Source organism: Salarias fasciatus (genome assembly GCF_902148845.1).
Source record: "Salarias fasciatus chromosome 7 unlocalized genomic scaffold, fSalaFa1.1 super_scaffold_4, whole genome shotgun sequence".
Lineage (NCBI taxonomy): Eukaryota > Metazoa > Chordata > Actinopteri > Blenniiformes > Blenniidae > Salarias > Salarias fasciatus.
In genome coordinates, this window is record NW_021941229.1 from 7,396,797 (window position 1) to 7,418,204 (window position 21,408).

The following is a 21,408-nucleotide window of genomic DNA, read 5'->3' on the forward strand; positions in this document are numbered from 1 at the left end:
TCAGTCACTTAATTTCTGAATTATATGATTTAAATTAAACTGCATTATGCCTAAAATGACTTTAGTGTTTGAAAATGTGTTTTAATGAAATGTAGTGTTTCAGTACAGTTATTTCTCATCTGGATTTATTATGAACTGAAAGTGAAAAATTGTTCCTGCTTGGAAAAAACATCCCTCCCGCCCCGACCCCCAGAGTTCTCCTTCTGCACTACGAGACGTTTTACTTGGACCCTTTGTGGAATTTCTGGTTTTCATATGTTGGGTTAAGTGTCTGTAAAAGCAGAGGCAGAAAAAACTCTTGACAGGTTTGGTTTGGTTTTATTGAAATGATAATCGAGGGGAAACCTTCAGAAAGTGCCAGAGAAGATGTAACTGGTTTTTAAAAAGCAGCAAAGCGTCAGTTCCCCACTAAAAGTTCGACGGCAGAATTCGAGCCTCCCGGGCGGGATCTGTGAAATTTTCTTTAAAAAAAAATAAAATAAATACAAGTGACATCTAAACTAAAGTTACAAACAACACATCTAGAACTGGAACCGTACCTTAAAAAAAAGAGCAGGCTTACTGTAAACTAAAGGAAATGATATTAAGGCATTGGTTGTATTGCTTTTCATAAGCTGTTTTCGTGGCAGTGAGGTTTCTAATATTGTAGCACGCGAACTTTAACTTTGTCGCTCGCTGTACGTTCCGCTAGTCAGAGGGTTTTATTGTCAAACTATAAAATGAGAAAAAAAACCGTGGAGAATAAAAGCCACAGCGGACTATATTTAGTGCAAAAGCCAACAGAGAGCCCGTTTGTCTGCTGGAAGCCCCGTTCCTACTGGTGTCCTGACGAGTGTGAAGGCACCGCCGAAGCATGTGAGACACAGTGGATTAAAATTCATCAAAAGTAGTAACATGCTTGGAAAAGAAAAAAAAAAAAAAAAAAGGGAAAGTCTGGAGCTCAGTGCAGCAGCGCAGCAGAGGGAGGAGGATAACGGTGGAGGGAGGGGTGGGGTGGGGGGGCGGATGCTTTCATATGGCCAGCTCGGCCATGGCGCGCTCCAGAGGGTCGCTGGTCCAGTAGTCGTCGTCCCAGCCCAGGAACCAGCCGGAGAACGTGGGCGGCTCGAAGCCCTGCTTGATTTTGACGATGGGCGTCCGGGAGTCCCTGTTGGCCGGGTCCGTCTCGATGTAACGGACCGCTGAGGAAGAGGAGGGTGAGGGTGACAAGCGGCTCACTTTGCAGGCAGCATCTCTGTAGAACATCGCTCTTGACTGGTTTACGTTCTCCAGACCCATCTTTACCTCAGGGTCGTGGAGGGTTGAGCCACGCCCGGCTGAATATTGACTAACCTGGACCGATCACCAGTCCGTCACACAACTCCAAACAACTCCTCAAACAGTAGTGATCAGCCTTCCTTTGTAAAACCACACATTTTTCGTCTCTTACATACGAATGCTTGAACATTCCAACCAACTAATCCACTTTAGTCAAGCTTCTGTCCATCCAGCAAACCAACCAACAAACTAACCAGCCATCCCACACTCCAAATATGATCTCCTCACAAAAATGAACACCAACGCACGACTCAGGGACGACTAACATGCATGTCTTTATATGTAGGAATAAAGCTGGAGTTCCAAATACGACATGATTCTGTGTTGTTTCTTTACCGGATGCCATGGCTTCGGTCTTCTCTTCCTCCTGGGCCTCATTTCCGATCCAGACGAACACCTATCAGGAGAAGGTTCGCTTATTCAGACGCGTCAGGCCATGACACAAATCGCGGTGCGCTGCGTCTCGCTGGCGGAGCGGGCTTTACCTGCTCCCAGGTGTCCAGGATCATCACGTCGTCCGTGGCCAGGTCGTCCTGCGTCATCTCCCCGGGAACCTCCTCAATCTGACGGCAGCAAACGTTTACATTCAGTCCAAACCCCCCAGTGAGGAGAGAAATCTGCTTCTGAGGAAGACTCACGATGAAGTTCCCGGTCTTATTGGAGCAGGCGAAGAGACGCGGCGGATGAGCGTCCATCTTGTCCTTGAGTCGGGTGGAGGTGCGATACTCCGCCTTTCCTCCCAGAGCCTCCCAGAAGTCGTCTGTCAATGGAACACACACACTTCAGGTCACTGGATGAGCTCTTAGCAAAGCTGTTTTCCTAAACTACAGTTAGTATGGAGCTCACATTTCAGGATTTTAGACATCGTCTTGCCAAAATTTGAGTAAAATTGCAGTGATTGTCTCACTGAACAGAATAAGTCCGAACTGTTTGTTTGGGTAACAGACGTTTCTGAAAACATCTAAACCCACAGTGCTGGGTCTTTGTGAATGAATGATTGCACATCAGAGGCAAAGAATGGAGAAATGAGGCGGAGAAAACGAGCTGAAAGAGGTAATAAAGCCCAGCCAGACTGCGCAGGCGATCGCAGCGTATTATTGCTATTTCGTCCATGATGGTGCGAACATCAGAGTGTTGAGTGGGAGAAGCTTCGGCTAAAACGGTGGATTTGTCTTTAGCAGCCATCAGACGAGGCCGAGCGTTGATGAAAAATTGACCACGTTCTGTTTTAGCCCGAGGAGGAGGCTTTTTTTTTTTTTTTTTTCATGAGAAATTGTTAGCGGCGAGTTTCTTCAGCTGGACTGAAAACATCTGAAGGAGTGACGCAACCCGCTCTCCTGTAATATAGATGAAGGCGAGCGCTTGGCTGAAACACAATGAGAGCTGTTTAGCTCCAGCAGCTGGACAGATGTGGCGCTCACCGCTCTCTCCTCCCTCCGACACGTCGGCGGCCGACACCCCCAGGATGCCGCACAGCTGCTGGGCGCCCTGCTTCTCCGGGTCGCTGGCGCCAACGCCCACCCAGGTGAAGGCGCCGCCGGGGGTCACCAGGACGAAGGCGTCGTTGGAGTTCAGGTTGGACGCCGCCGCGTCCAGCTGTGGGTGGGGGGGGGACAGAGGAGGGAAGGTCGATACAGCGTCGTTTCGACAGCGTGATGCGATGAGATGCTTTCAGAAGGTCGTCTTACCTCCACGGCTCTGGTGTGTCCCGCCGAGTTGGAGCGCACCTGGAAGAGTCGGGTCTCGGCGGGCGCCGACTGCCCGCCCTCCCTGGACGTGCCGCCCTTGTACACCACCATGGGCTGGCCTCCGAACAGACTCATGAGGTGGGCCGGCTCCTTCCCCTGCACCACCCTCACCTGGCACACAAGCAAGCGGCGAGGTCGCCGCGGGTCAGCGGGCGGGGCTGAGAGTCACACCTCATGCCGTCGGACGCCGTGAAGTGTCTCAGTGAAGCCAAGGTGCGTCAACAAACCGCTGCAGACTCCGCTGCCGCCACACGATGGCGGCGTGGAGCCGAGCCGAGTGAGGTGTGTGACACTGAGGCACAGGGTGTTTTAAGAAAAGTGACCAGAGTCATCTGATGCGCAGATTTTAGAAATATCTCCAGGTGTGAGTGTGTTTTGCAGGCATTTGTTCTCCACATTCATTCACACTAATCCCAAATCTGCTCGAGGAAGTGGAGTAAATATTTACTGATGAATCACACCGCAGGCAGCCGATCTGTGTTATAGGGTGTTTAACACACTTTGGATCAAATATTTGATATGTGCAGCTTGTAGTCGATATTTTTGTGGAGCTCGCCGTCTCTGTAGATTTGGCCGTTTCTTTTTTGAGGAAGAATTACACCAAACTACAGCAGAAAGAGCTGAAAACAACAAAACATGGCAGCATCTGACATGCCTGCATGGACGGAGGATTCAGGCACACAGATGAAGACAGGCCACTGCGCGGGGACGTCATGAGCATGGAGGACGCACATGCAACGTGGAGAAGACAGTAAAGACTCCCATGATCACAAAGACACAATGAAAATTACACCCTCCAGGGTGTAATTTTCCTCATCTCAGTGGCTACTTGCACTCTTTGAAGTCAGAAGTGTTTTTTTATGTGCTGATGGAGGAGAAGGAAGCTGCTCATTAACATCCGCACTGGAATGTCCTGTTTGGATTCAACCGAGATGGTGTGATATAAGTTTAACTTGGTATCCTACTTAAATATTAAAAAATATATATACATTTTCAGATTAAAACTTCTCAGCTCCTGAGGAGTTTTAAAAGTGTCATTTATAAGCAAACTTCCATCATTGTCTGTGAGCTGATTGATGGATATCACATAGAATTATGTGTGGGTTTTCCATCAAGTAACAAAAAATAGGATAAAAAAAAGCATTTCTAATGTAATTTTAAAGTCATTTAACCTAGTTTTATGCTCATAATACATCACCAGTAGAGAAAAAGACCCTATCTCACTACAATCTAAACCAGAGGTGGGCAGATTTAATGAACAGGAACCCAAGTTGTGACCATTCTGCCAAAATTCTGGCAAGTAATTTCATAAAAGTTTTAATCTATCACGGCAATTAACTGAGTTTTTGCAGTTCACTAAAGTTCAATGTGGCTTAGATGACTGGTGAAAATGATATCTAACTGAGTTTAAGAAATTGTCCAGTCTCATGGAAGAAAACAGTGGGATGTCAAACACTCCGATATGAAACTCCTGCACCATCCACAACAGTGCCTTTACTTCAAACTAACATGTGCTTTTAAAGTTTTAAACTTACACGTCCAGAGAAGTCAAGATTTGTATTTAATCTATCATCAACCTTGCTATACTGTACCTTCAACTTTCCTGCTTCTCCTTTTTCACACATTGAACTGAAAACAGCCAACATCCTGAATGTGATTCATGCTGCCATCTTGTGGTGAAAAGTGCTATTACAAGACATAACATTTAATGCAATATACAGAAACTCTGGTTTCCTCGCATTTTGATTATTTTAAGTCTTTTTTTTTTCAGTTCAGAAACCTTTATTATTGCAACTTTTCTTTATCTATGAGTGAATGAGGTTGATAATGTGGCTTTGTGAAATCACAGGAGTTGCTTTGGGAGGAGGAGGAGGAGGAGGAGGAGGAGGAGGAGGAGGGGAGATACCTGAGTGGTTATAGGAGCACCAACAACCTGAAGAGACAGAACAGGCCAGAAACCAAGGAGGGAGAAGCAGCAGCAGCAGGAGGAGGAGGAGGAGGAGGAGGAGGGAGAGGAAAAGAAGAGTTACAGGAAGTAAAGGTCGGACAGGATGTGACTGAGTGAGCAGCGGAGGCATGATTAACCTGAAAACGAATGTAAGCACATGAAAACAGAGATGTAGATGGAGACAAAGGGGGGAAAAAGAAGGAGACTGGTACCTGCACAGGACCACCGCCCAGCTCCTCATCCAGCTGCGCCCCGAGGATCGCACAGGCCCCGATCTCGTCCTGGCTGGAGTCCATCCCCTGCCTGGAAACAAGGCGGATTCACTCCGGCTGCCTTCAAAGCCCATCCACTTCAAAATGGGCTTCATTGAAAAACACACACGCTTTGTGTTTCGATCTCATCTCTCATTCCCAAACTTGCTCGTTCAATTTTTTTCTATTTGATTCTCTTTGTTTTTGATTTGCAAACTTTGCAAATACTTGTTGCCAGACTGTTATTGATTCATCTCAGAGCTCTCACACAAGTGAATTAAGGGTAGATTTTTTTTTAACTCTAAAAATCAAAGTATTTAAGGGAACTTCTAAAAACTGACTGTTTTTTTTTTTTAGTGTTTAATCTTTAATGCTTCAGCTTGTAACAGGAATTTTAATGTTGCAGGAGATTCCACCAGCTCACTTTGATATCTAATCTCTCATGATGCACAATCCATATTTGATGCCCTATAAACTCCTCTCTGAACTGGGAACATATTGATTTTTATCTCGCGATTATCAGATGCAGCAATTTGGGGAGCAAAAAAAAAATGCACTGAACTCTTCAACTTGAGCTCCATTGTATTTAACCCTTGACCTCCAAATCAGACTGTCTGCCTGGAAGTCACTCAGACCTGGAAGTAGCATTGAACTGAACAGTATTCACTAAAACCCTTTAGTGAATGCTGTATCAAATTTGTCGCAGCTTATTTCAATAGAGGCTTTTTTTCCTTAGACTCTCAGTTTACCTTCATCATTTGTAATTTGACACCAGCTTCAGACAACCATAAAAACCAAGTATTCACAGAACCCACAGACATCAATGTTTTCCGAAAAGTTATTATTACACTGTTTGACGCATTGAAAAACAGCACTTGAAACAAAAGGATGACAAAAATACCTTCAGAAATCTGTTTTTTGTTCGTGTAAAAAAATGTAAAAACCTCCACAGATTTCAAGCTGCTGCTTGAGACGCGCTCTCACCACATGTAGATGATGTGTCCGCGGCGTCCTCCGTGCTGGTAGTTGTACAGGATGATGTAGCTGTCTCCTCCGTAGAACTGTCCGTACGTGGACGGATCCACCGCCACCTTATCGGCTCCCTCGACACGCCAGATCTGTCAAAAAGAAAAAAAGTGTTTCAGCAGAATCCCTCACGATGGAAATCCCAAACCGTGCGCGCGGCGCCGCCGTCCCCTCACCTGCTTCTCCCCGGTGCCGTCGTCCACCATGCCGTGCTGGGCGGCCATGGCCGACGACTCGTGCAGGCTGGCGGCGTCGAAGGCCACCTTCTCGATCTTGGCGATGCTGTTGGCGATGTACGCCACGCCCAGGCCCACCGTCTGGTCCTTGTCCCGCCAGTTCTTGAAGAACTGCTTGAAGAGCGGCGTCTCGCCCGACTCGGGCAGGATCTGGACCTGCGTGTGTTTGGGGTAGCCCATCTTCTTGATGAACTCGTCCGCCGCCTTCATGGCCGCCTTCCGCTCGTCCATGTTGGCGTCTTTGCCTGAGGAGAGAAAGAGAAGGGCGGGATGTTTAAGAAACCAACGTTAAACCAACGTACAGTCCGACACAACCCACAAACTACCCAGCCACGATGATCTCTGATTCTCTGACATCTTGACGATATGGAAACGTGAAACTGAGGTATTGAATTTTTATCCATGAACGCCGACCTTTCCAGACGAAGATCTTTCCGTCCGACCCGTGGTCGAGGATGAAGCAGTCTCCGGACTCCAGGGCGCTCTGGGCGAACGGGTTCTCTGCTGCGACCAGAGCAATGGTCATCCCCCCGCTGGCGTTGGACACCTTCAGGAAGCACAGAAAGCTGACGTGAGGGACTTCTCTTCAAACCTGATGGATGCTCTTGGGGTTTCCACCTGATTTGATATTTTAATTTGTGGGGTATTTTCAGAGTTAAGAATCTCAGAACCTGTTCACACTGAGGGAAACATTCCTGTGGAAAAAAAAGGGTCTGTACACAGAACAACCACTGAAAACTCTGCAGTGTTAACACCAGGCCTGCCGTCACACTGCAACGCAGCCACAGACACAGAAGAGGAAGACAGTTGCCACACTCTGTCTGAACTCTAAAAACTAAAGATTGAAGCATAAAACGTGACTCGGGGGTGAAGGAGAAGGCGACAGTCTGACACCTGTTGTGGCTGGACTCCAGAGTGAGGCTTCCTGCTTCATCACAATAGCAGCATCCTGCTATCGCCGCCAGAAAATTAGAATAATGACTGAATGATTTCCAGTGACGTACTTTATAGATGTAACATATGTGTTGCAACAAGCAAATCTGATATGAATTAAAGGATGTTTTTATCCTTTTTTTTTTTTTTTTTTATTGTATTATTCCTATGGAAGAGGAAAGTGAGTCAGAGAACCCAGAAAGCCTTGTGTTATCTCCTCCTCTTCCGTCCATTCCCTCACCTTGTAGAGTTTGGCTCTCTTCCGGTTGGAAGCGTCGGCCTTGATGTCATCTGAAGCTCCCGGCGGCAGATCCGGCTTATCTCCCAACACCTGAGCACGGACGCACAAGTCTTAACTCAAAAATCCAAACAGCTCAGTTTGTGGCTTCATCCGCCCTCCCTGCTCACTGCTCCCACCTCCAGCATCTTCTCCCTCTCCGCCCCCTCGTCGCAGACGTAGACCCGAGCCCTCCCGCTGCGCTCGTTGTCGCGGATGCCCTTAGCGACCTGCGTGGCCTTCAGCTTCTCGAAGCGGTTACTCTGAGAGCCGCACCACTGGTAGATCTCCTGCAGGCCGAAGAGGAGAAGGACAACTTCTTTTTGTCTCTTCTGTACTTTCACACCATGTTAAATAAAAGGAGCTTTATGGGATTGTAATCCAGCCTCACGTTTCCCAGGTCCAGGATGAAACAGTCTCCCTGGTTGAAGCTGTCCCAGCTGACCGGAACCTCGGTCGCCCTGACGACGCGCTGACCTTTGATCTGGAGCACCCGCTGCACCTCCACCTCGTTGGTGACCACGTGCTTGAACCCGGAGGCCACGCCTCCTTTCTGGAAGATAGAAGGAAGTCACAACAGGTTAAAAAAAAAAATTGACGATTATCTTTTAAAAGAATTATCTGGATTTGTGAAAGGAGTAATGAAATGACCAAATAACAGCTCAAGGAAGTCAGTCGTATCAGCTGTTTGATCCTAAATCCTGTCCTTCTACAGCTACGCTCCACTAAAAGCTTCATAAGGGGTGAACATCTGTCAACCAATGATCATCAAGCCCTGTGACTGCATGGAAAAATGAAGGAACATCTTATAATGATGACACTTCTGGGAAAAAGCACCAGCCTCACCATGTACTTGAGTCCAGACTTGAAGTAGCCCAGGAAGGTTCTGGACTCGTGTCCCTGCACCTCGCGGTACTGGATGGGTTTCCCCCCCAGGAAGTCGTCCATCTGGACGGTGAAGATGGCCGCCGAGCCGCTCTCATCCTGCGTGCAGAAATCCCCTGTGATGGAGGAACAGCACATGAAATCCATGCTAGTCCCGCACCTTAATTCATCTCAGCGCTCGGACTGCGCCCGTCCCCAGAGAGATGCAGAGCCCGTCTGACCCGACGTCCCGGCCACAGCTTCACAGAGGCGCCAAATCGATGCATCTGAGCGTCGGAGCTTCCGGACCCAGCAACGCGTTAATGCGTGCATGTCACCCTGTTCCTGACGTCAGGGCGCGGTTCAGCACGGTGTGGGCGGGTTACATCACAGCGTCTATTGGGAAATCCTGTTTCCAGGATCAATCAAACTGACTAAAACCAAAACAAATCAATTTGATATAACAGACATGGTCAAAGTGACCCAATTTCAAACCTGTTTTGACAGCCAATATCTATTCTGAATATGACCCCGGACTAATATGAATATATGATTTATGTTAAGCTTTTGGACTGTTTCCCTGCTATGATGTCTTTGTCAAAACTAAACAAACCAAAATGTTGATTCTGACAGTTGTTATTTGCATCTTTCTCAATTTCATCAAAACGTCATCTAAAGTTGAAAATCCTGTAAACAAATGATAAACGTGGAGTAAAGGTGATGATGACGTTTACAGAAAGTGTCGTTTTCGCCCGTTTACACAACGATGGAGATGGAGAGTTTTCAAAAAGTTCCACCTTGGAAACTGGTGTAAGAAAGTCGCATTTTCAGTGGTGCTGACTAAAGCTGTCATGCAACAAAAGTTTTGCGTCTTCACTTGAAGTCGTCGTGTAAACGAGCCTCAGTAATCGCTGCACTATTTATCTCGATATGTAGAAATTTCTAGAGAGGCTGAAAATAATTACTATCGTAGTGGTTTTTAAAATATGAGCCCTTTTACCAGCACAAAACCATGTAGAAAATTTAAAAAAAATTTAGGGTAAAACTATTGTTTTTTCCAATCAAACCTGTTCTTAGAACAAAATTAATTCGAAGTTGAATGCTGACAAACGTTTTTAGTAGAAATTTTGAGTGCAAAACCATAAGAATCGTGACAGTTGCAGACTTATATAAAGACCTGCCAAACATTTCAAATTATGTTTTTTTTTTGTTCCGTAAGTGGGAAAGAAAAGTTAATGACATATTCTAACATCGGGTAAAATGTAGAAGTAGTGCAATCAACCTAAAGCATCTTTAGGAGTATTTTGAGCGGCACAATCTGCATATTTCACCCTTCCCTCTACAACAAAGCGGTCAAATATAGCTGCAAAAAACACCACAAACCCCTCCAGTCGACTGAAATGCAAAACCACAACAGTTATGAAAGAGTAATGAAACCGTCATGTGTGTCAACTGTCGACCAATGCTCGTGTCACATGACCCCTCTTCCTGTCTGCTCTCAGCATCTGCAGTGGAGACCGGCGGCTGCAACTCCGTCAGGTGGAATGATCTTCCCACAAAGCTGCACTCACCCAGCCAGAAGTGCAGGTCGTACTGCAGGGCGCCCGAGCGCTGCTTGATGGTGTTCAGGACGAGGTAGGCGTCCCCGGTGTAAAAGCCCCCGTACAGGTTCTCGGGAACGGGCACCAGGTCGAAGTTCTCCACCCTCCAGACCTGCAGGCCCGGCTTCTGCCCGGCCCTCTCGAACTCTGGGTGGCTGGCCATCCTTCCTGCGGGGGCAAAATCCACACTGCTCACTGGTGCTCTGCAGCGTTGTGTGTTTTCTATGTGACATTCACGGAGGAAAAGGCAGAGCCCTTCCTCCTGGAGGCCGTCTGTCGCCATGGGTACCGAGATAAAGTTTAGAGCTGTAGTTAGACATTAATGCACAGCAGCGTGAGTCACTGGGGTGCTGAGCGTCGGGTGTTTCCTCCAGAGCAGCAGCAACAGGAAGTCCTGGCAGCTGTGGCTCAGTTAATCATAACACTATGAGATGGTAGCAGAAGACGAGCCGCATAAATAAAGAAACACAGACTTCATAACTTCAAGTTCCTCATTTCATCATAACTACACGCACGAACACAAATGTCTACAACTGCTAAAAGCCAAAACAACCTTTTTCCAATACCTCTTAAGGCATTTGACTATTATGATGATCAGGTTTTCTCTGTGTGTGGTTTTCTACCAAGACACACACGCAAATTTCCACATTGATAAAGATAAATGAAATAATACACGAGGCCAACCTTCAATCCAACTCTCAGGATTTTCACAGCTTGATCTCAAAATTGACGCTTAAAGGTTTCATTCTTCATGTCTGTTGAGTAACATTAACATGCTTTTACACTTTTTTATACTAATAAAGTTACTCACTACACCATCTTGTGGTACAAAGTAGTATTACAAACTTGACTGGGTCAGGGTTTATCATCTTTGACTTGACTAGATAATTGCATTATAATGCTCATTTTGTGTTGTTTTGAGAGGTTTTTATCAAACAGGTATATTTTCACTGACTTTCTCAATTGTTTTACTTTTAATGTAACAATATTATTGTGAGATGAGAAACAATCGGATAAGTTTAATAGTCAGATCAGTCTGTTTCTTCACTTTTCCTTAGAGATTGATTTCGAATTAAAAATCAAAAGTTTGGCTTATGTCAACATTTAAATAAATTAAAGTTGCTCATAAAAAAAGCCTTAAAAGAGGAAAATAAAAGTGGGAACTAAACTAACTCTATTCCTGGCATCCAATCTCACCCAAAAAAATTTTTACACACACACACTTGAGCTGTATCTGATACACGGGAGACTCATGGCGCCCGATCAAGAGACTGAAGTAGGTGTTTGTGCTGCTGCTGGATTACGATCTGGTGCCCTCTCTGCATGTGTGGCTGCCTGAGATTATTCAGACTGCCGCTGAGCTTCCTGTTGAGATCTCCGTCACAAGCGTCTGCGAAGCTACTCGCATAATCCTGATTACAGCAACAACCTGAACTCCACCAGCTCTGTGTGTCGTTGCAAGTGGGAGATGTTTATCGTAAAGGTTCAGGTAACAGTTGAATGAGGAGATATTATTGCCGCTGATTGTTTATGTCTATTTATTTCTCCCTCCCCCAACATCAATATCGAAAATCACTCAAAGCAACACTCTGGTACCTTTCTACTTCTAGTGAGAACAATCTGAAAAGATAAAACATTTCTGGATGTGCACAGTTTCCATCGACTTATTGTGAGTCAGTTTTTCATCGAACTTATTGCAAGGCTGTTTCCAAGATTAAAATAACTGCTTCAAGAGAAATATCTGAATTCTTCTTCTGCTTCTGGCAGCGGTTTAGTGGTTAAACTAAATCACATTATACTGCGAAGCAATGCTGTAATAAAACATGCAAAAGAAATTACAGCAGACTCCAACCCACACTGACTCCCCAAAGCATATTAACTGCTAGATGGGGTCTAAACACTGCATAGAGCGTGTAAACAATTTAGGAAAGTGAAGCAATGATCTGAAATTAGAGTCTGACCTCACTGAAGGGACCTGAAGGTTTTGTGTAAATTTTAGAAAGTTTTGAATTTAGATGTAACCCAAACTGTCTGAATGAGAGGTTCTGTCGTTCAGACTGAACACGGACTCAAGTTTTCCTCAGGAATTCTTCTTGGACCTGCCGCCTTTCATTCTGCACGGCTGACTCGTCCACACTGAGGGAAGAATCGCCCTTTCTTCCAGGCAGCCGCCTGCCCACAAACATGGCAGGAATCCGATCCCGAACCAGGAGGAGGGAGGCGGCTCAGCATTCACAAAAACTAGAGCCACAGCTGTAAGGGCGCCTTCTCCTCCTCTTAGGTAACACACAGTCTGCACTGTATTCTCCAACGCTGTGGAAAAGCAGCAAATAAATTTCACAGACGTGAATGTTTTTCATGTTTGTGACGTGTTTGAGCGCATTCTGGAGGCCGGCTGGCAAAGTCCGAGCATGAAAAACAAACACGAGTCTAGGTTTGCCTCGAGGTCACAGTATAAAGACCTCTCACATTTATAGCTTGACTTCAAGTGAGGACAGCCAGACACAGTTAAAACTGAAATGTCTGAGAGTCATATGAGGCCACACCAGCTTCATAGCTTCTACGCCGAGATTTCTGAGGCTGCAGGGCAATTCTTACCTCAATTACGAGGTGTGGGCTTTGTGCTGGTAAAGTCAAACAGGAAATCTGCCAACTGAGGAACTTAACCAAGACGTAGGTTCAGCATCGGGCAAAATGAAACTACTAACAGCACAGCTATGTGTTTATTCATCAGCTCCTTTTGGTCTTGTTACATAACAGCAGCATTCTGTTGATTTGTGTTTCTGCTATAAAGTAGAGGGCAATCAAGCCGAGAGGCTTGGAAGTAATGAGACGATACTGCTGGACCGTGGGCCGTCTCACCCACACGGTGGAAGGTTTTACTGTTCAAACATCCTACTTTTAGCTGTATCTGTCGCATATCACAACATTTTAATCAAACTTTGCTTGAATCTCTGCCTGCCTGTTGCATCACTGTTTAGGTTATTTAGGTTTTTTTTTTTTTTCTTCAAGCTAATTAGCTTCATTTCCTCCTGATTTCCTGTTTAGCTCAGTGATTCGATGCAGTATCTGGACTGACGTGATACGGCCCTTCACTTTGTGTTTAACAGAAACTTGGAAGCTCGCTAAACTGAACATTTCTTCGCATCAGAATTCTCAACTTTCAACCAAGTTAATAAAGCAATAATGTGTGTTCGATATCCAAAAACTGTCGATTCAAACTGAGACACCAGGAAAGCAACTTGCAAAGCAGCGGTGTAGAGAGTGTTTTGCTGCAAGCTCGACTTGAATTCATTTTCCTTTACGCTCAAAAATATCTCGCTCCCTGGATGTCTGAGATTCAAGTTTTAAAAATCCAGAAAAAATGGCTCCATCACGTAAAAGTCATCCACCTTCCCACACGGAGAATGTCACTTTTTGTGCAACTTCGTGGCATAAAGATCAGCGTCTCCGCGGCACTAAATAAACTCGAGTCTAACGGGCAATCTTCCCCCTTCAGATGGAGCTCTGTCTGTCTGAAAACATCAGAGCTGTTTTTATCCCACCGTTAGATACTGTCTGTGACTTATTAAAGCACACATCAGAAGGAATACACCGCATCTGAGCAACCTTTGAAGAATCAAAGCCAGTATTAAAACCTGCAACAGCTTTGACAAACATAGACGATAGAATAAAAAAAAAAAAAAAAAAAAAAAAACTAAAGCAAGGGGAAAGAAAGGTTAAGGCTCAATAAGTTTGGTTGTTCTTGCAAACACGGGCAGTGTTGGCAGAAGGGAAGCAGCTGAGCGAAAGATTAAGTTCTGACGGTTTCCGGGCTCCTCCAAGTTGGACGAAGTGGCTGAGGGGAGTTTTGAGTCAACGCTTGCTGAAATAGAACGGGCCACATGACTGGTGTTCAGCGTGTCTTCAGAGGGCATGCTGGGTAAAGCAGATGGTGTCTGCCGAGCCAGGGGCGCTCGGCGAGTCTGCACCCCCGTTCAGCGGGCCCGCCCCTTTACCAAACAAACGCCATACCGGGGTGGTAGTCCAACCTCAGCTATTTCGTCCCATCCCCCATTTTTTTCCCCCCACCGGCCTCTCTTTTGTGTCTGCTCAGGGTAAACTCTCTCCGCTGCTCTGGGGACTCATATGACACGTCATTTCAAGCCTTGTGATTTGCCTGCTGGTGCAACACTTTAAATGCAATCTGTGAAATCTGACTTCACGATAAAAAAAAAAAAAAAGGAATGAGAGTGAGAGAAAGATTCCTGCCCCGGGAAAGGGGCTTCTGATGACTCATTTTCTCCATGCATACCACTCTCAACCTCTTCAGGGCTCGTCGAGCGGCCCTGTCGCTGGGCTCAGGCTCATCAGATAACACTCTGGCTCTTCAGCAGACAGCCTGCTTCCTTCTCGTCTGTTGACACAACGCGAGACAAAGGCAGTCAAAATAGACGTTTACCACTCTGTAAATAGGGGCTCTGATACACGGACGGTTATTAAAAGATAGGAGAGGGTTATTACACCAACTGACTGAAGTGAACTTCTGCAGGAAGCAGCTCCAGCTCTCAAATCAGTCATCATATGAAACTGTCAATTGGAATACAGTTAATGATTAAAATGTTGTGTAATTAGGAAGTGAAAGTAAGCCTGCAGAGAGCCTGAAATACTGAGACATCCGAGATACAAGGCGACAGGAAGGAAGGCCCTCTGAGTGACAGGTGTGATGCTTTTTCATGACTGGGCGAAACATCATGAGTGTTGAAGTGAACAGGGAAAACAACCTCAGTCGGTCAGTCAGTGATCTTCATCGTCATTTGTCGAACACCTGCTCGCCTGGGATACGAGGTGTAGAAAAAAGGCAATAGTACCGAACTTCAGTCTGTCAGTGAACACGCTGAGAATGGGACCTGAGAACAGCTGTTTCTTCACACTGCACACTCCTTTTAAGGAGGAAAAATTCAAAACAAAATTAAACCATCCCTGTGGTGGAGGAGGTATGGACTTCTGCCACCGAAGCACCAACTGATGGTTGGTGCAACAATTACAGACAGTACACGCCACATTGATCTGTACTCATCCCGCATGACTGTGCTTCATGTGTAGTTACTACAATAAATAATACGTCGAACAATTATTATGTGGAATGACGACGAAGTCTTGAGGTGATCTGACCTTAAATTTACCAAATGAAAGTTTACTGTACTTGGACGCCAAAACAGTCACCCACTGAACCTTCCCCAGGACATTTTCCCGTGCAACAATGACACACCAGCATGGTGGACAGTCACTGCGTGAGCGCATCGCCACAAGGAGCCGCTTGTCAGGCAATGAAACTACAACCCATATTTAAGCTGCAATAACACAAGACATGCTGTCATTTTTTTTTTTTTTTGCGCAGGGTTTGTCTTGAGCTGGCTTTCAGCAGCTGACTGCAGGCTGGAAATGTCTCCTCGATAACATGTGGTGACATGAGAGAGACCTATCAATTATGCCGGGTTATTTCTGGACCTCAAATGCTGGGTTCAACCAGAGCAGATACAGATTGGTCGGGTTTAACTCAACGTTAGGATCAAATTGGAGAGCCGGTGCAAAAGCCAGAGAAACAAATTACTATTTGTTGTCTAATATGGTTGGAATGACTGTGATCTCATCCAACAATTATCTTTTATTATAATAAGTAGACAAAATACTGTACTAGTTGATGAAGTGTCAAATAGTCGGAAATGTTCATGTTGTAAATCATGTCTGAATGATTTGATGTGAGGCAATAATCCAAGTGACCTCCATGACACTGGCTGCACTATCATCAATGGACGCATTCGGTCCAAACTCAAGATTATAACGCTCGAGAACAAAATCTGGTCCCATTCAAAAGAAAACTTTTCAGTGAAAACGTGTCATTTTTGCATTTTCGTTTCAGAAAAGTTTGGCGTTTACATGGCAGCATACTGAAACCAATATCTGTTTACAGAGCTATGTGACAAGGCGCCCATGCACAGTAGCAGCGCTTGTACCGTCTACTAAAAGTTCCATCTTGAGAACCTTTTCTAAACACAATGAAAGTTTTGCATTTTAACTGGAAAATCTTGCCAAGTAAAAGTTCCCAGAAAGGCTCCTTCTTGGCCCCATTGAACCATGGGTCAAACGTCATCACCTCTTCAGCCTAGTTATGCATTTAACATAAATCAATCGTCTAATTATTGACAAATAAACTGTTGTACGCTGTAAAACTGTGCTCAGAACAGAACTGTTTAGATGTAGCATACTGAGAAAATGCACTTTCTTTAGCAGCGTTTGATTAGGATAATGAGATTGCACAAAATCTAATCACAATTTGTTCCACAAAATCCGAACATCTGCAGGTTTTTGGTGCTCATGTGATAGTATTGTTTTGCTTTGACATTTGCTCTTTCGAAGAAGTCTTTTTCTGTCACTCAGATTTTGAAATTTACTGGAATCATTTTTAGGAATGAGTCTTGATCAATTGCACTTTGGTGCCATAGCTGATCACAATCTAACTATAATGCTGCCCACCTCAAGATCACTGCAACCCGACTTTTGCAACACCATTATTTTCTTTGTGAATGTAGAACTTATGGCTGAGAGCTTCAGTAGTGGGTGTGGCTTTCATTCTAAACATGCAGAATATGTTGATATGCAAACACGCCCCACCGTTTAGCCCCCTGAATGCAGGCCTGCAGCTGCTTGTGGCCTGAAGAGGGGCGAAGTTGTAAAGTACAGCTGGAGAATTCAGACATCCCATAATCTCTGCATTGAGGGATCTGATACATCCCTCTCTGATTGGCCAAAACGTGTCTATGTATATCTGACACTCACACTTGTCTGACACACACGCTCCTCACCACTGAAACAAACAGCCGCATACAGGATGCTGTGACTAACATCCTCAAAACAGTCTCGCTATTTGGATGTTTCTATAGCAACCCAAAAGTTTCATGGTGGATTTATGCAGCCGACATGTGGAAAGTTACGAGTTGGGAAAGTCTCATTTCTCAGCTGGGAATGTTCACATGACTACAGCAAACAACTAACAAGTCATTTTAATAAATCTAATCAATGATTTTTTTAAAATAGATGTGTTTGAAATAAAGCTTCCAATCTAATCCTATTTTCACATAACCCATGATGGAGTTGGTTCATTAATGAGCACATCCATCACAGCCTCAAACTTTTAAAGTGGGGTGTGTGTGTGTGTGTGTGTGTGTGTGTGTGTGTGTGTGTGTGTGTGTGTTGGGGGGGGGGGGTATATCTTTCTGCATTATGAACAATGACAACACTTCAACTTTTCCAATCTCCTTTAAACGTCCAACTTTCTAAGTTGGCAGTTTCCATGAAATCCAGATTTTTTTTTATTCACTTCAAATAAAATAAGATTGATTCAATAAAATTTTTTTGAGTAACCTTAAAATATCGCTGTCACGTTAGCTCAGTTCTGGTGGTTCAAAAATCTTCTCTCTGCAGAGTTTGCAGGTTGACTGAGTTCAGTTTTCACTCGGAAGTGGGACATTTCCCACTTCCCAGTCCTGTGAACGCACCAAAGATGCTGAGGTAGACACTGCGCAATCTAATGACTTCATTTTTTCAGGTTTGAAAAAAAAAAAACAAACAGGTTTGCGTTTATCTGTAGTCATAAAACTAATCTTTGCGTGATGTGTTGTTAATTTGCGTTGACTTTAAAAGGTTAATGGAAAATGTGCGCTGTTGAACCAGACTGAATCTCCAAATATGGGAACCGCTCCTGCACCTATAATATTAATAAAACCTTTTTTTTTTTTTCATTTATGAGCACGAAAGTACGGAGCCCCGGACATGACATGGTAAAAAAAAAAATTAAATTGTGGCCACGAATTACTAATTCGTTCCCACGAATTAATAAATCGTGCGCACGAATTACTAATTCGTTCCCACGAATTACTAATTCGTTCCCACGAATTACTAATTCGTTCCCTCGAAATAATTAAATCGTGCGCACGAATTACTAATTCGTTCCCACGAATTAGTTATATCATTCATATTGTAACGTTCTGCAATCTGCGAAGCACCAGACGTCTCCAGGTCGTTCCACACGGCTCTTTTTATTGCACTTAGGCAAAACAAACAGCAACACAGGGCTACTGTTACGGCCGTAACCCACGCCGATCTCTCAAAAACTAACTCTTTCCAACAGTTCATGAACAACAGCAAAAGGCTGGCTTCAGCCACCTCTCTAATCCTAGAGTGCCACCCTCAGGAAAAATGGTGCAACAGCACATTTAACTAATACTGACTCAAGAGTCATTACAATATACTGAACAGTTCAGTAAAGTTGGCAGCATATTGACAGATACGGACTTTCAGTCTCAATAATTCTTTAACAAAATATCAGTAACATACAAAGGGCGCTGCATCCCATCGTTGTGAGGTGGACGATATGCTACAAGTTCATTTTTATTAAAAATATCTGTCTTTCAAGCAGCAGACACAATATTGATTTCAATCAGCACCCGGTAGTGCTGCGGGGTTAAGGGACCGTCTACAATTTACAAGACGCCGCAACAGTGAAGACAAATACCTTATCCAATAAATTTGATAGGAGACAAATGAAGGTTGTAGCGATTATGGTGACACTGTAGTAAATCCCAGTGGTGGTATTACGTTTTTTTGTTGTTGTTGTTGTTTTAGTTGTTGTTTTTTTTTTTTTTTTTTTTTTTTTTTTTAGCTATTTGTCTTCACTGTTGCTGCGTCTTGTAAATTGTAGACGGTCCCTGAAGCCCGCAGCACTACCGGGTGCTGATTGAAATCAATATTGTTTCTGCTGCTTGATAGACAGATATTTTTAATAAAAATGAACTTGTAGCATATCGTCCACCTCACAACGATGGGATGCAGGCGCTCTTTGTATGTTACTGACATTTTGTTAAAGAGTTATTGAGACTGAAAGTCCGTATCTGTCAATATGCTGCCAACTTTACTGAACTGTTCAGTATATGAATGATATAACTAATTCGTGGGAACGAATTAGTAATTCGTGCGCACGATTTAATTATTTCGAGGGAACGAATTAGTAATTCGTGCGCACGATTTATTAATTCGAGGGAACGAATTAGTAATTCGTGCGCACGATTTATTAATTCGTGGGAACGAATTAGTAATTCGTGCGCACGATTTATTAATTCGTGGGAACGAATTAGTAATTCGTGGCCACAATTAAATTTTTTTTTTACCATGTCATGTCCGGGGCTCCGTACGAAAGCGAGAGTTTTAATGTGTTACTCGGATTCCCAGCAGACTAACGGTTTTAATAAAGCGTCAGATTACCGCAATCTGCGCAATCTCAACGCGCTCGGGCGCGCGACGGAACAAAGTGTGCGGATGAAGGAAGAGTCCTACCTGGAGGAGGAGGACTGCGATCGGAGGTGAGCGGAGGAGTTTGGGTTCGGATGAGCCGCGGGGAGCGCTTGGAGGTGCAGCAGCGGGAGCAGAGAGAGGCGTCGAGCCGCAGTGTGGGACTCCGGGCCGGGGACACTCCCTGGGACACTCCCCTCCTGCACCGCCTGCAGAGGGGCGGACAGGCGCGTCTGACCGGCCCTGCTCGTGTCAATCTGCTCTCTGCTTTTATTAATTGGCACTGATCATTTGTGTCTAACCATACAGATTTGTGGATTTTTTTTTTTAATGTATGTGTTATAACTGATTATTATAAAAACATGTGCATGCAGGAAACAACTTCCGGCCACGACTCAAATCCCCTCACAGGAGAGATCATCCTGAACAACACTGCCCCTGTCTGTCCTGAGTGAACCACTACTCCACACACACACACACACACACACACACACACAAAACCCACTAACTAGACTAATTCTGCTCTACCTGGAATCCAATATAAATAACCTTTATATCACATTCCTGTCAGAGCTGGCAGATTTTAACCTTTGAGAGCAGTAAAAATGCTATAAATGTATGTAAAATATGATTAACTTTAAGAGAATTTAATCTAGCCATTGTATTTATATCCTAAAATGCTATTTTTAAACACAATTCAGTGCATGAAAAACATTGAAAATAAAGATCTTTACCTCAATTTACATCACTACCCCTCTAATCTTGACTACCCTCTAGTGGCCAAACTGGACAATTGCAAGTCAGTCTATGTCCAAACCAAATAAGGACATATTTATTCTCAAACTCCAAACTAAAATAATCATTAAATCCTCACCCTGTCTGTTGATACTTTTACAGATTCTAACAACAAAAGACCAAATCAAAGATAGAATGTACAAATACTGCCCAGAAAAATAACGTTTTAATCAAGGGAATATATATATATATATATATATATATATATATATATATATATATATATATATATATATATATATATATATATATATATATATCTATATCTATATATATATATATATATATATATATATATATATATATATATATCTATATCTATATATATATATATATATATATATATATATATATCTATATATATATCTATATATAGATATAGATAGATATAGATATAGATATAGATATAGATAGATAGATATATCAGATAAGTTAAGAATGAATTTAATCACCTTATATTTTTTTATCATATATACATATAATACTCGTATTATTTTTATTTCTAAACTTTAAGCATTCTGAAGACTTATTTGGTCCACCTGCATTACCGTAGGGGGCCACCAGGGGGCCAGTGCTCTGATTGATTGAATCACTGCCTTATTCGATTTGGAAAAATATGGTAGAGATATTGTTGAGAGGGCACGTGTTATTTTAGATTCATCCAACTGTTTATTTTTGTATACAATGGAAAACTGATCATAAGACAAGAAATGATTTTTTTTTTTTTTGTTGATATCGTCTTATTAATGGTCACTAACTGATCATAGTCTTTTTTTCCTCAAGAGGAAATCCCTTTTTCCCCCATCCCATTTCCAGAATTCTATGGACAACCACTTTAAGGCACTCTGGGAAGCTGTTGGGGGTCAGGGGTCAGGGACACACAGTGATGATCTGCTTTTGGGATTTGAAACTCCAAACTGCTAACAGCACATCCAGCCTTGCAGCCTCTCAGCTCCCAGCATCCCTATGTAAACCAGTGGATGCCACTGCCATGTAAAGTGCACAATGGGAGTATTTTGAGGTTCAGTGCCTTGCCCAAGGACACTTCAACAGGTGGAGATGGGGAATTGAACCTCCAAACTTAT

At 43.9% G+C, this 21,408-nt stretch overlaps 1 protein-coding gene across 1 annotated transcript; it reads right to left on the reverse strand.

Annotated features, from left to right (window-relative positions):
- Nucleotides 1-298: 298 nt before the first annotated feature.
- gsna (gelsolin a) lies at nt 299-19,709 on the reverse strand. The gene is made up of 16 exons (XM_030084125.1): nt 19,574-19,709; nt 10,172-10,369; nt 8,583-8,737; nt 8,128-8,289; nt 7,877-8,026; nt 7,701-7,790; nt 6,941-7,073; nt 6,467-6,771; nt 6,249-6,382; nt 5,226-5,316; nt 3,006-3,176; nt 2,739-2,913; nt 1,956-2,077; nt 1,803-1,880; nt 1,654-1,714; nt 299-1,181 (listed from the first exon to the last, which is right to left on the reverse strand). Exons 2-16 carry the CDS (start codon nt 10,362-10,364, stop codon nt 1,012-1,014), a joined length of 2,190 nt encoding a protein of 729 aa, XP_029939985.1. The 5' UTR covers nt 10,365-10,369; nt 19,574-19,709; the 3' UTR covers nt 299-1,011.
- Between the last annotated feature and the right edge of the window lie 1,699 nt (nt 19,710-21,408).